At 43.2% G+C, this 14,675-nt stretch overlaps 1 protein-coding gene across 3 annotated transcripts in view; it reads left to right on the top strand.

Moving 5' to 3' along the window:
• The window catches only part of LOC119978237 (actin-related protein 2/3 complex subunit 1A), a 73,012-nt gene that overhangs the window by 26,162 nt on the left and 32,175 nt on the right, over window positions 1-14,675 (top strand). For all 3 annotated transcript variants that reach the window (XM_038819699.1, XM_038819697.1, XM_038819700.1), the window contains exons 2-3: window positions 276-375; window positions 4,946-5,050. In XM_038819699.1, coding sequence (XP_038675627.1) covers window positions 312-375; window positions 4,946-5,050 — 169 coding nt within the window. In that variant the 5' untranslated portion in view covers window positions 276-311. The remainder of the gene's footprint in view (window positions 1-275; window positions 376-4,945; window positions 5,051-14,675) is intronic.

The following is a 14,675-nucleotide window of genomic DNA, read 5'->3' as shown; positions in this document are numbered from 1 at the left end:
TAGAGTTTCCATGTGACGTGAAGTGCTGTGGTAAAAGACATCCAATTGTTTTATTTTTTAAAAGCCTGTATTTTATAGTCGGTATTTGTTAGCCACTGTTGAACCCCAAGCGCCGTTTTATACAGAAAGTGCGACTGCCTTCCTTTCAGTAATTTGGTAATTAAGATAATACTCATTCCTTAATATTTTTGACATGAACAGCATTGGTCTCTTTGACTAGGTATGTGTTTGAAACATTGATTGAAATATTATTTACTCTTTATAAAATCTTACAGGTTCAGTGACGGTCATACAGAGGTTTTGACACTAGAATGTCTCGTCATCAATTCTTGTTTGAGCCAATCACATGCCATGCTTGGAATCAAGATCGAACACGTAAGTTACATTTTGGGATGTCCCTCTAAGCAGGCATTAATAATCAAACTTGAAGGAAAAATTGGATGATTGTGATAATGCTAATAGTTTGGTGTTTTTATGTTGAAGGCAATTTTACAACAACACTTGTTGACGTCTTGTGCTGGCTCGTGTTTACACTGCTCAATCTCTTATCCCAGAGGTAGAATAGTCGACCCACAGAATTTTACTTGTCAAAATGGTAGAAGATAATTTAATTAAATACACCATTCTATATAAATTTGCCTGCCACGTTCCGTAATGTATGTGTTAATTCCCATCGAGTTGTGGAAATTTCATTAAACAACTGCAAACAAAAAATCTTGCACAGGGTACAATTGACAATTTAATTGAGGCTGTGTAAAAGAGCCAGTGAGAATTTTAAATGGCTGTACTGAATGAGAATTTCTTCACTAACCTTTTATTTGTTTAAGGAGCAGCTGGTGAGTCATGGTTGGTTAATCACACATTTGAGGGTATTTCCGTTTCCCAGGAATGTGATCAGTTACCCTTAAGAAGACTCTGTAGTTGTATTTGCACAGGATGGTGCATTTCAAAGTATGCCCTAGTAAATAAACTGGCATGGTGGTGATATCTTTAAATTGTGAAAAATAATATCAGTCACTCCTGTGACACACCGGGCAGTGCACGGTGGTGCAATGGTTAGCACTGCTGCCTCACTGCGCCGAGGACCCGGGTTCAAACCCAGCCCCGGGTCACTGTCCGTGTGGGGTTTGCACATTCTCCCCGTGTCTGCGTGGGTCTCACCCCAACAACCCAAAAAGATGTGCAGGGTAGGTGAACTGGCCACACCAAATTGCCCCTTAATTGGGTACTCTAAATTAATTTTTTTTCAACCACACCATAGCTGGCACAACATCTTCTGTATACTTTCTGTTATTTCCAAGTTAAGCAGTCCACTAAACTGCAAGCTTTAAGATGTCATGGATAAATGGAGGTTAGAAATTAATTAAAGTTGAGGAGGAACGCCTTTGAGGACTTTAAGAATGTAGAGAGGGGGAAACAGGCCAAAAGCAAGAGGGTATGTGAGGGGATAAAAATCAAAAAGAACAAGTTAATCAGTAAAATTGAATTGTTAAAACAATGAGATGAGAGGATTCACAAACGAAGATCATAAAATGGCATAGATATTAAGTAAGTACTTTGCATTGGTGTTTACTAAAGAGAAGTTTGTTGAACAGAGATCGATCTTGAAGTGATATGTTAGGCAGAAGGAAGACAAAGTGCCTTGTGCCACAGCTTGACAGGATACATAGCTTTGAAGGATGAAAATTTCTCAAAATCAGGTCTGCATTGAATATGGTTGCATGCCAGAGGAGCAGAACATGGCTAATGTCTATTGGGTCTGTTATAAAGGATGTGATAATGGGACACATAGGAACTCTCAATGAGATTAGACAAAGTCAACATGGATTTATGAAAGGGAAATAATGTTTGACAAAACTACTGGAGTTTTTTGAGGATGTAACTAATAGAATAGATGAGGGTGAACCAGTGGATGTGCTATATTTGGATTTTCCTAAAGCTTTTGATAGAATTAAAATCATGGGATTGGAGGTAATATATTGGCATGGATTGAGAATTGATTAGCCGACTGGAAGGAGGAATAAATGAATCTTTTTCAAAGTGGCAGGTGGTGACACGTCCCGCCAAATGAGCTGCTCTTATTTTCTATGTTTCTAATTTGATGCCTTTTTTTATATAAAGGCAGCTGAATCAAGCATTTTTAGGCCAGTTAGCCAACTGTAGTAAATATATTAAGTACATGTTTTTCAGAAATTATGAAAATATTTAGAGATAGCCATCACAGCTATCAAAAGGGGCAGTTGTGCTTGACAAATCTAATAAAAAGTGAGATGGCAGTGGACACATTGTAGAGGGTAAAACACTGTGCATGTGGCACATTGGAGCTTTAACAAGGTACCACACATGCAATGATGAGTTGTTCAGAAGGGAAGATGGTAAACCTGCTTTAAAAATGAATTGGCAACACGGTAGCATAGTGGTTAGCACAATTGCTTCACAGCTCCATGGTCCCAGGTTCGATTCCTAACTTGGGTCACTGTCTGTGCGGAGTCTGTACGTTCTCCCCGTGTGTGCATGGGCTTCCTCCGGGTGCTCTGGTTTCCTCCCACAGTCCAAAGATGTGCAGGTTAGGTGGATTGGCCATGTTAAATTGCCCTTAGTGTCTAAAATTGCCCTTATTGTTGGGTGGGGTTGCTGGGTTATGGGGATGGGGTGGAGGTGTGGGCTTGGGTCGGGTGCTCTTTCCAGGAGCCCGTGCAGACTCGATGGGCCGAATGGTCTCTTTCTGCACTGTAAATTCTATAATTTTATGAATAAGGCAGAAAACCAAGCACGTGTAGTTTTTCAGAGTGGTTGGAAGTGAGAAATGACACTTCACAGAGATCCGTTTTATTCACTGTGTATACCAATGATTTGAAGATAGACCAAGAGGAATTGAAGGCATTTTCAAATGATATCATGGCGCATGGTGAAGTTAATTATTTAGAAGACCAAAAGGAGCTGTATTAGGTTATTGGTAGAATGGGGAAAGAAAAATCATCAGATGGAATGTTAATGTCAGTATACCTTGATAATAGCAATGGCAGTAATTACACTGGAATGAAAATAGGCAGTTCTGTGGAAGAGCAAAGGGGATCACAGGACACTAAAGATAGCATCTTGGGTTGATAAGATTTTAAAACCTAGAATTCCATTTTCTAAATCATGAGATAGAGAGAATATAAAAGCCATGAGGTAATGATGAACCTGTCTAAAACCTTTGATATGATCTCCCTTAGAGTACTGTGATTTGTATTTGGCTTCACACAACAGGAAGGCTGCTCTGCCTTTGGAAAGGGTACAGCGGAGATTCATTTGGTTACTTCTGCTATAAGACACTACACAGAATCATAGAATTTACAGTGCAGAAGGAGGCCATTCGTCCCATCGAGTCTGAGCCAGCCCTTACAAAGAGCACCCTACTGAAGCCCATGTATCTACCCTATCCCTGTAACCCCCACTTAACATTTTTTGGACACTACGGGCAATTTAGCGTGGTCAATCCACCTAACCCGTACATCTTTGGACTGTGGGAGGAAATCTGAGCACCCGGAGGAAACCCACGCACACACGGAGAGGATGTGCAGACAGACAGTGACCCAAGCCGGAATCGAACCTGCGACCCTGGAGCTGTAAAGCAACTGTGCTAACCACTATGCTACCGTGCTGCTACACGTGTAAAGAAAACGTTAAAAAGTTGCGTGTTTCTCATTAGAACCATCTAGATTATGGACAACACAGTGGTGTTTAAAATTGTGGAATTATAGAGCAGGGCATATTGTTGTTGGGTTACGGGTATAGGGTGGATACGTGGGTTTGAGTAGGGTGATCATGGCTCGGCACAACATTGAGGGCCGAAGGGCCTGTTCTGTGCTGTACTGTTCTATGTTCTATAAGTATCAGGCTGGTTAAGCTGAATTGCCTATTTCTATGTAAATATCTTCAGTTGTAGCGGCCCTCATTTTTTTACTCTTTGATTTATTTATTATCAACTTGTTGCTTGAAGTTGTACTAACATTTTTATTGATTTAGACAAGAAAGGAGATCATCAACAAAAAACGTGTTTTTAATTTTTTTCTATTTGTTCATGGGATATGGACATCACTGGTGAGGCCAGCAATTGGTATCTATCCTGAATTGCCCTTGAGAAGGTGGTGGTGAGCTGCCTTCTTGAACCACTGCAGCCCATGTGTTCTAGGAACACTGACAGTGCTGTTAAAGGAAGTTCCAGGATTGTGTGTGCGTGCGTGCGTGCCCATGCATTTTCTGCCCTTGTCATTCTAGGTGGTAGAGGTTGCAGGTTTGAAATCTTAAACTGAGCATTAAAAAGACAGTATATGAGGCAGAGAGAAAGGAATAGAAGGTTACAATTATGGATAAATGAGCAGGAATACATTCTGTCCTCCTTTTTATGATTCTGTTCATTATTTTAAAATATGTTGAACTAAATTAAATTTGCATATAAAAAGAACAGTCTGCAGTGTTCACCATATCTGTTTAATTGCCAAAGAAATACATGGAATTAGAAAGCATGTGCTTCCCACTCTTATAATCTGATCCATTGTTGTAGGTTTGAAGATTACATAGATTTGCAGCGCATAAACCATCTAAATTATTTTGTGTGATTTGGCATATTATGTTATTGGAAGTCAAGTGTTAAGTTCAGGTAATCAGATTTTGAGTCACAGTTACATATACATTATTAGAAAGTCACGAGGTGTTTATAACTGTCCCTTAATCTCTAAGGATGAACCTGAAGCTGACTCAGGTCAGTGTTATGTAGAGTAAGTCAAACCATTCATCAAGATAAATAAGTCTATTTGGCCTGAAGTTCACCAGTCCAATAAAGTTATCCTTCAAAATCTTGGATTTAAAGTTTAAGGATCCTCCCTTGTATCTGACATTTAATATTGAATTGAAGATTATGAATGTCAATTTTTACTCGTTATTTTTCTGATTTCTACAGAGATAGCACTTAGCCCTAATAACCATGAGGTTCATATTTATAAGAAAAGTGGAAACCAATGGATCAAGAATCACGAACTGAAGGAGCATAATGGTCGAATAACAGGTACAAAAATAATTTGAATGCTTCTGAATCTAAATATTGATACTGCAAATTTATTTAAGAACTGAGAACAGCATCAAACAGAATGAAGCTGTGCTACTTTTTGATATTCGTTGTCAATTTCAATATGCATCAGCTTTTTGAGCCTTATAGCATCTTCATTCAAAGGTACGATAAAGTTTAAGCCTTAATAAAGGCAGCAACTATGTAATGTTTTTCTCACTATTGATTTTAAAGATGATTTCTTAAAATCAAGCAGATTTTCAGAATGTTTTTTAAAATTTGAATTGTTAAAACTGATGGAAGTGTTCTAGTGTTCTTCAGATGTCAGCTGATGAAGGCTAGAACTGGAGCTGATCTTTACACACTTGCATTTTTCTTTACAGGGCTACACATTAGAAGCATATACCTCCTAACACAACACCACAGTTTCAACCTGTGTTTATTTATCGGGAACCTAGGAAACAGGAGCAGGTCATGTGGTCCCTCGAGCCTGCTTTGCCATTTACCTTCTGTATTCTCTGACAATCTTTATTGCTATCCGCAACTCCTGCAATCTTAGTATCATCCACAAACTTGCTAATCAGACCAGCTACATTTTCTTCAAAGTCATTTATAAATATATATATTATAAACAGCAGAGGTCCCAGTACTGATCCCTGCGAATACCACTCGTTGAAATGAAATGAAAATCGCTTATTGTCACGAGTAGGCTTCAAATGAAGTTGCTGTGAAAAGCCCCTAGTCACCACATTCCGGCGCCTGTTTGGGGAGGCTATTACGGGAATCGAACCGTGCTGCTGGCCTGCCTTGGTCTGCTTTCAAAGCCAGCGACTTAGCCCTGTGCTAAACACAGACCTCCATTCGGAAAAACACCTTTCCACTGCTACCCTCTGTCTTCTGTGGCTAAGCTAGTTCTGAATTAATCTGGCTAGTTCACCCCTGACCCCATGTGATTTAATCTTTTGCACCAACTTGCCATGAGGGACCTTGTCAAATGCTTTACTAAAGTCCATTTAAACAGCATCCACTGCCCTTCCCTCATCAATCATTTTTGTCACCTCAAAAAACTCAATTGAATTAGTGAGACATGGCCCCCTCTTACAAAACCATGCTGTCTGTCGCTAATAAGACCATTGACTTCCAAATGTGCATAGATCGTATCTCTGAGAATCTTTTCCAAGAAGAACTCAAGCAAATGGTCAAAAATGATTTGCCCTTCATAAAACCATGCTAACTCTGATGGATAGCACTTTGGCTTTCAAAATTTCCTGATATTACATCCTTGATAATTGATTCTAACAATTTTCCAACAACAGATGTTAAACTAACTGGTCTGTAATTTCCCACGTTCTGCCTCCCTCCCTTTTTGAATAAGGGCGTTACGTTAGCACTTTCCCAATCCACTGGAACATTTCTTGTGTCCACGGAATTTTTAAAAAAAAATCTTTATTGTCACAAGTAGGCTTACATTAACACTGCAATGAAGTTACTGTGAAAAGCCCCAGGTTGCCACATTCCGGCGCCTGTTGGGGTACACTGAGGGAGAATTCAGAATGTCCAAATTACCTAACAGCACGTCTTTCGGGACTTGTGGGAGAAAACCGGAGCACCCGGAGGAATCCCACACAGACACGGGGAGAACGTGCAGACTGGGAATCGAACCTGGGACCCCTGGAGCTGTAAAGCAACAGTGCTACCCATTGTGCTACCATGCTGCCCGATATTTTGGAATATCATAACCAATGGATCCACTATCTCTGCTGCCACTTCCTTTAACACCCTAGGATGTAGGCCATCAGGCCCTGGAGACTTGTCTGCCCTCAATCTCAAGAGTTTGTTGAGTACCGTTTCCTTATTGATGCTGATTGTTCCAACTTCCAGCCTTTCTATTACCTCTGAAATGCCCATTCCTATAGGAATGGTTCTAGTATCCTACACTGTGAAAACTGAGGCAAAGTATTGATTTAGCATCTCTGCCATTACTGTGTTCCCCACTATTAACTCACCAGTTTCATCTTCCAAGGGGCCAAAATCCACCTTAGCAAATCTCTTCCCTTTATGTACCTGTAGAAGCTTTTGCTATCCTTTTTGATATTCTGTGTTAGTTTTTTTCGTAATTTGAAAGTTTCCCAATCTTTCAGCCTGCCACTGGCCTTTGCAATATGATATAAATTTGTTTTTGTCTTTATAATGTCCTTGACCTCCTTGTTTAGCCATGGATTCTTTTTGCCCCCTTCCCATCTTTCTTCCTCACTGGGATGTATTTTAGTTGTGAGGAATTGTGTATCTCCTTAAACAACTGCCACTGCTCATCAGCTGTCCTACCTTTTAGCCTTGCTGCCCAGTCTTTCCGGTCCAAATCTATCCTCAAGCCGCTGTAATTTCCTTTGTTTAATTCCAGAACACTAGTGTGGGACTCCACTTTCTCATCCCCAAACTGAATCTTGAATTCTAACATACTGTGGTTACTACTCCTGAGTGGATCCTTAACTATGAGGCCATTAATTAATCCCCCCCCCCCCCCCCCCCCCCCCCCCCCCCCCCACATTACAAAATACCAAATCCAGAGTAGCCTCATCCCTTGTTGGTTCCCCAACATACTGTTCGAAGAAACAATCTCTAATGCATTCAATGAAGTCTGCCTCCAGGCTACCCTTGCCAATTTGATTCCTCCAGTCTTTGTGCATATTAAAATCATCTGTTATTATTGCCGTACAATTCTTGCAAACCCACAGTATTTCCTGGTTTATACTCTGCCCCACTGTAGAACTACTGTTTGGGAACCTGTAGATCACTCCTACCAAGGACTTTTTCCCTTTGTTATTTCTTATTTCTACCCAGACCAATTCGGCATCTTGATCCCCAATGCTTATTACAGCACTGATCACCAGCACGCTGCACCACTTCCTTTTCCTTTCACCCTATCTTTCCAAAATACTGCGTATCCTTAGATATACAATTCCCAGACCTGGTCTCCCTGTAACCACATTTCAGTAATACCCACCAAGTCATAGCCTTTTGTTTCTATTTGTGCTGTTGGCTCATTAACTTTGTTCCGAATGCTTCTTTCATTTAGATACAAAGCTATTAAATTAGTATTAATGTTAGATTTTCCTATTCTTCTATAATTCCGTGGTGCATAAAGACATTCACCTGTTCTCTGTCCCTCACTTTTATTTTCTGGTAACCATCTGTCACATTGCTAACCTGCACTCTTACCTCCTCCTTTAAATTGGATTTTCTAGTCTCCCCTAGAACTGAACCTCTCCCCCCCCCCCTCCCCCTTCCATTTAGTTTAATTAAAGCCCTATCTACTGACCTAGTTAAGCGGTTCGCAAGGACTCTGGTTCCAGCATGATTCCGATGAAGACCGTCCCTTTGGAACAGGTCCCCTCTTCCCCAGTACTGGTGCCAATGTCCCATGAATTCAAATCCATTCCTCCCACAACATTCTTTGAGCCACGCATTTGCCTCCTTAATCTTACTGATCCTGTTAGCTTGTGGCTCAGGTAGTAATCCAGAGATTATTACCTTTTTGGTTCTGCTTTTTAATTTGGCTCCTAGCTGTGCATACCTGCTTAGCAGAACCTCTGCCCTTATTCTACCCATGTCGTTGGTACCAACATGGACCACGACAACTGGATCATTACCCTCCCACTCGAAGATCCTCTGCAGCCCAGATGAGATATCCTGAACCCGAGCACCAGGTAGGCAACACAACCTTCGGGATTCTCGATCCTGGTCACAGAACAGTGTCAATGCCCCAATTATACTATCCCCGATTAAGACTACATTTCTTTTCATTCTCCCCACAAAATTGGAGCCCACACAGAGGCCCCCTCCAGCCTCGAGTGCTGCCGCCATTGTCCCCACACCCTCGGGGTCGCCCCCACTTCCAGACCTGTGGAGTACCTGGCCAGCAAGAACAGCAGAAGTGCTGTCAACAGTGCCCTTACATAAAACTGCCTCCATCACTCCCATACTGACCCCTCCCTCACTAATCACTTCCTTACCATGGCTATATTTGCTGCCCAGTATAGGTAATTAAGTTTGGCAAAGCCAGCCACCCCCCAAACGTCCCAGCTCCAAAGGCACCTTCTTCACCCAAAGGGCCTTCCCTTCCCACACAAACCCCGAGATCAATGTGTTGATCTTCCTAAAGAAGACCGTTGATATAAAAATCGGGAAGTTCTGGAACACAAATAAAAACCTTGGGAGTACCGTCATCTTCACGACTGCACCCGCCCCACCAATGACAACAGGAGCACGTCCCACCTCTTAAAATCGCCCTTCATCCGCTCCACCAACCGGGCCAAATTCAATTTGTATAATTGCTCCCATCCCCCGCACCAACCGGATGCCCAGATACCTGAAACTCGCCCCCACTACCTTAAACAGCAGCTCTCCTAACCTCCCCTCCTGCCCCCTCGTCTGGATCGGAAACACTTCACTCTTCCACATGTTTAAGTTATACCCAGAAAACCAGCCGAATTCCACCAAAATGTCCATGATACCTCCAATACTTTCCAATGGGCCCAATATATAGAGCAACAGAGCGTCTGCATATAGCGAGGCACAATGCTCCAAATCCCCTCCCCAAACACCCGGCAACCCCTTGATAGAGCCATTGCCCCTGGCTCTATCACCAAGGCAAAGAGCAATGGGGAGAGTGGACATCCCTGCCTCATCCCACAATACAGCCTAAAGTATCCCAAACCCTCCCGATTTGTCGCACACGCTGCCACTCCGGACAACAACCGGGCCTGTCCACTCTTGGCCGAACCCAAACCGCCCCAGTACCTCTCACAAATATTCCCATTCTTCCCGATCAAAGGACTTCTCCACATCCATAGCGGCCTCCACATTCCGTCCCTCTGAGGACATCATTGTAACATCCAACAGACGCCTAATGTTAGCTGACAGATGCCTCCCCTGTACAAACCCCATCTGGTCTTCCCTTATCATCTTAAGCGCACAGTCCTCAATCCACGAGGCCGAGATCTTTTTTCTTTTAAATATTTTATTGAGGCATTTATAATTTTAACAATTTTAAACATCAAATTTCAACAAAAACACAACAGTATAACCAACAAACCTCAGCCAATATGGCTTACACAAACAGTGCCACCTTTCCCCCCCCCATTGGTTCTCCTGCCCTACTCTTCTCTCCAGTGCCTCCCCACGAGGCCAAGATCTTAGCCAACAACTTGGCGTCTACATTCAGCAATCTACATGCAGCTTTTGACAAGGTGCCACACAAAAGGTTGCTGCATAAGATAAAGATCCATGGCGTTAAGGATAAAGCAGTAGCATGGATAGAGGATTGGTTAATTAATAGAAAGCAAAGAGTGGGGATTAATGTGTGTTTCTCTGGTTGGCAATCAGTAGCTAGTGGTATACCTCGGGGATCAGTGTTGGGCCCACAATTGTTCACAATTTACATGGATGATTTGGAGTTGGGGACCAAGTGCAATGTGTCCATGTTTGCAGACGACACTAAGATGAGTGGTAAAGCAAAAAGTGCAGAGGATCCTGGACGTCTGCAGAGGGATTTGGATAGTTTAAGTGAATGGGCTAGGGTCTGCCGGTGGAATACAATGTTGACAGATGTCAGGTTATCCATTTTGGCAGGAATAACAGCTGTACCTTGTCTCAATTCTTGTATACAAATTAAAGAGTAGTTGTTGCATATTTGAGGAACATTTTAGACCGGCTCTTACCTAAAACAGTTTGCTTGAAAAGTCCATTTTGGAGCTGCATGTGAGGATCATGAGGTAATAACTACGAAAGCTGTATTTCCTCCAAAGCTAACTTCTGCAGTGCAGTTTCTGTTGATACGCCAGTTTTTATCTCTCCCTCAAATTCCCAACCAACTCATCGTTGGCCTTCTATTGATCATGACATCTTGGCAGCTACTGAATTTCTAAATCTCTCATACTCCACTGTCTAGAAGTATTCTGTCTCTTACCATCCTCCTCTGTCTTCCCACTCCCCAAATCATTCCACAGTGTACACCTCATCTCTGCTCCCATGAGTCCAAGAGATGCAGACTTTAAAATCTGTGAACAACTGGTTTAACCATTCATAGCCAGATTTGGCTAGACCAGTTAGAACATTATCAGGCAATGCTCTCCATCACTAAACTGTTCACTATTCAAAGATCAGTGGATGTAAAGATGAGCTGAGGTGGTTGTGAAGTCGGACAATATTAAGGAGCTGTAAGTAGGCAGTTGTGATTATACGGATATGTGGACACCTCAAGCTGTCTGATTTGTCACCCATTTACCTAACATCCAATATTGAGTGAGTACAAATTTCCTCTCACTGGTGGTAAGGCAGCTATCTTTGGTCTTTGTCTAAGCCAAAAAAAATCATTCAGAACCTCAGATTTGGGTTTGACCCCAAGTTGACTTTCCGACTCCATAACTATGCCATCATCAAAACTGCCTACTTCCACCCTCATAACATTGCTTGACTCTTACCTTCCCTTGGCTCACCAACTGAAATGCTCATCTAGGCTTTTGGTAACTCTAAATTTGACTATTCTAATGTTCTCCTGGCTGGCCTCCCATCTTCCACCCTATATAGACTTGTGCTCATCCAAACCTTTGCTGCCCTTATCCTAAAGTCACCCCAAATCTCATTTACCCTACCCCCTTGTTTGCTGACCTTCACTAACTCTTGATTTGACAACACTTCAATTTTAAAATCTCAACCTTGTTTTCAGATCCATCAATGGTATCACCTCTCCCTGTATATGTAACCTCCCCCTGCCCTGCAACCCTCCAAGGCCTCTGCACTCCAATTGTGGACTGTTGCACACCCTCTATTTTCATTGCTCTGCCATTAGCAGCTGTGCTTTCAGCAATCTAGGCCATAATCTCTGGAATTCCCTCATGAAATCTCTCTATCTCGGCTTTAAAACGCTCCTAAAGCCTACTTTTTTGATCAACTCTTTGGTCATCGTTCCGGATTTCTGCCTCTAGCCTGGTGTTAAAAATGTATTTTTCTATTAATATCATTCTTGTTAAGCGCTTGAGGTGTTTTATGTACTTATTCAATGCTGCCTAAGACTAAAGTGTAAATGTTCACCAAATATGTTTTTGTGACTGCACTTAACCTTAGTTCTGCTCTTTTGGATTAATTGATTATCCAATTTGGCTGAAACTATTTGCACTGCCCATTCATTTATATAAAACATTCAAAATTAAATTGGGCAAACCAAATCGGTGTTCTTTTCACTGAAATTGGGTGTTTCTATTTTTAAAGTGTACCACGGCTCAATTACAAACCATGCTCGAAGGTGGCTTTTGAGGCTTACCTGCAAGATTACATCCTAAACACCAATGTTTATTGTTTAATAAGTGAGGCAGAGCACTAATCAGCTCATTGTTTTCCCTCAGCATGTAGGTTTTGGCTAATGGGCAACTAAATCAGTTGCCAGGTTAAATGTTGTGGTTTAAAGGTGGTTTTAATAAGGTGGAATTTACCTGTTGTGTTCTGAACAAGCAGGTAAACATTTTCTGGTGAAACATTAACTGCTCTCAATTCAGTGACATCCAGTTTGTAATTGTAATCTGAAGGGCATCGTCTTCGGCAGAAGTTCAAAACAGGTGATGAGGAATCAGCAACCCATTTTACACCTATCTGATGTACTTTTCTATTGACTTCAGAGATTAGAAATGCTGGAGTATGGTTAGAAAATATTTTGTTCGACTTCCGGTGGCGGCTATGAAGGAGTAAGTCGCACATTTGGTGTCTCCTGCTCGGGTTGGACTTTTGGACCTTTTCCCCCGATTTATCTACCGGACTTGGTTTGAAAAATCAATGACCGAGGCGATTGTGTACTGGATTCCCACATCGATGCATGGAGAGGAGGGCTAGAAGTGTTTGTAAAGACAGAAACAGAAGGACAGAGAAGGCTTGGGCTGAAGCTGCAGTGGGAGAAAACATGGCGGAGGACTGGACCTCTGGCCTGTCAACCCAGCGGTCAACGGAGCAGCTGATGCAAGTTATCCAGGAGGGCTTCGCCAAGCAGAAGCAGGACTGCTTGGACCCGATTAAAGAGGCAATTGCATGGCTGGAGCTTAGATTGGATGCCCAAGATCGAGCGATCCAGAAAGTAGAGAAGGCGCTGGCTGACCAGGAGGAACATCAAATAGCAGTGGAGTTGGAGGTGGGGATGCTGAGAGACCAGTAGAAAAGGCTCCTGGAGAAGGTGGAGGACCTAGAGAACAGGTCCCGCCGGCAGAGCTTGAGAATCGTTGGGCTCCCGGAGGGATCTGAAGGAGCGGACACTGGAGCACACATCGCGGCCATGTTCAAGAAGTTGCTGGGGGATGGGGCATTCCCCCGACCCTTGGAGGTGGACAGGGCTCATAGAGCGCTCGCGAGGAAGCCGCGAATGGGTGACTCCCCGAGGGCAATGGTGGTGAGAAACCACAGGTATCTGGATAAGGGCCGTACTTTACAGTGGGCCAAGCAGACACGGAGCTGCAAATGGGACAACAGTATCCTGCGGATCTGTCAGGACCTGAGTGCAAAGGTAGCCAGGAGAAGAGCGGGGTCTAACCAGATCAGGTTGACCCTTTTCAAGAAAAAGGTGAAGTTCGTGCTGTTGTATCCGGCCCGCCTCTGGGTCACACACGAGGAGCAACATTTCTATTTCGAGTTGCCTGAGGAAGCGCTGGAATTATAAAAGGAAAGGACTGGTGTCGGACTGAGAACTTTGAACTCTGCTGTTTTTAAAAAAAAAAAAAGTTTTTTGCTTTTTGTTTTGCGGACTTTATTTGTAATGCCTGCTGTATTGATCTGGGGCCAGTTGCAGAGCTGAGTGAGTTAAAGTTTGCATTTGCACTGTTGGGGGATAGAGGTGTGTTTGTTCAGATGCTGGATCTTTTGCTTGACCATTCTTTGTTCAACTGGGTTTTTGTTTATCTCTATCAGGCAATTGTGTTGGGATTGTTTTTCATTTGAATTTTTATGTATGAGCCGGGGGAGGGTGGAGGAGGAAACAATCGGTGAGAGAATGTCTGGTGCCAGGGGCAAGGGACCACCAGCTAGCTGGTGGGCTAGCTTACGGAAGCTTAGTGGGGGGATGAGCATGATGTTAGGCTTACCAAGGGGTTGATTTACTTGTGCTGTTACTTGGGGGGGGGGGGGGGGGGGGGGGGAAGGGGGGGGGGGGGGGAAATGTTCTGCTAGACGAGGGAGGGACTTTTGCTGAGGGACAGAGAGGAAGTCGGGGCCGGAGGCGGCCTGGGGCGGACGTTGGAGGCTATGGGGAGTGGCCCAAGAGAAGGGATGGGCTGATCGGCGAAGCGGGGGAGCGATGGGCCCCCCAACTAGACTGATAACCTGGAATGTAGAGGGCTCAATGGGCCGGTTTAGGAGAGGCACTCGTGTTCGCACATTTGAGAGGGACTGAAGGCGGACGTGGTAATGCTGCAGGAGATGCACCTTCGGTAGCTGACCAGATTAGATTAAGGAAAAATTGGGTCGGGAGGGGGGAGGAGAGAGAACGGACCGATGGAGATTTGGGCAGCCAAGAGTGAAGGAGTTTTCCTTCTACTCGCAAATACATAAACTATAAAAAGTTATCTGGGATATTGGGGCCGCTGTAGAT

The sequence above is a fragment of the Scyliorhinus canicula genome, chromosome 15, assembly GCF_902713615.1.
Source record: "Scyliorhinus canicula chromosome 15, sScyCan1.1, whole genome shotgun sequence".
Classification (NCBI taxonomy): domain Eukaryota; kingdom Metazoa; phylum Chordata; class Chondrichthyes; order Carcharhiniformes; family Scyliorhinidae; genus Scyliorhinus; species Scyliorhinus canicula.
This window is presented reverse-complemented; position numbering and strand designations above follow the sequence as displayed.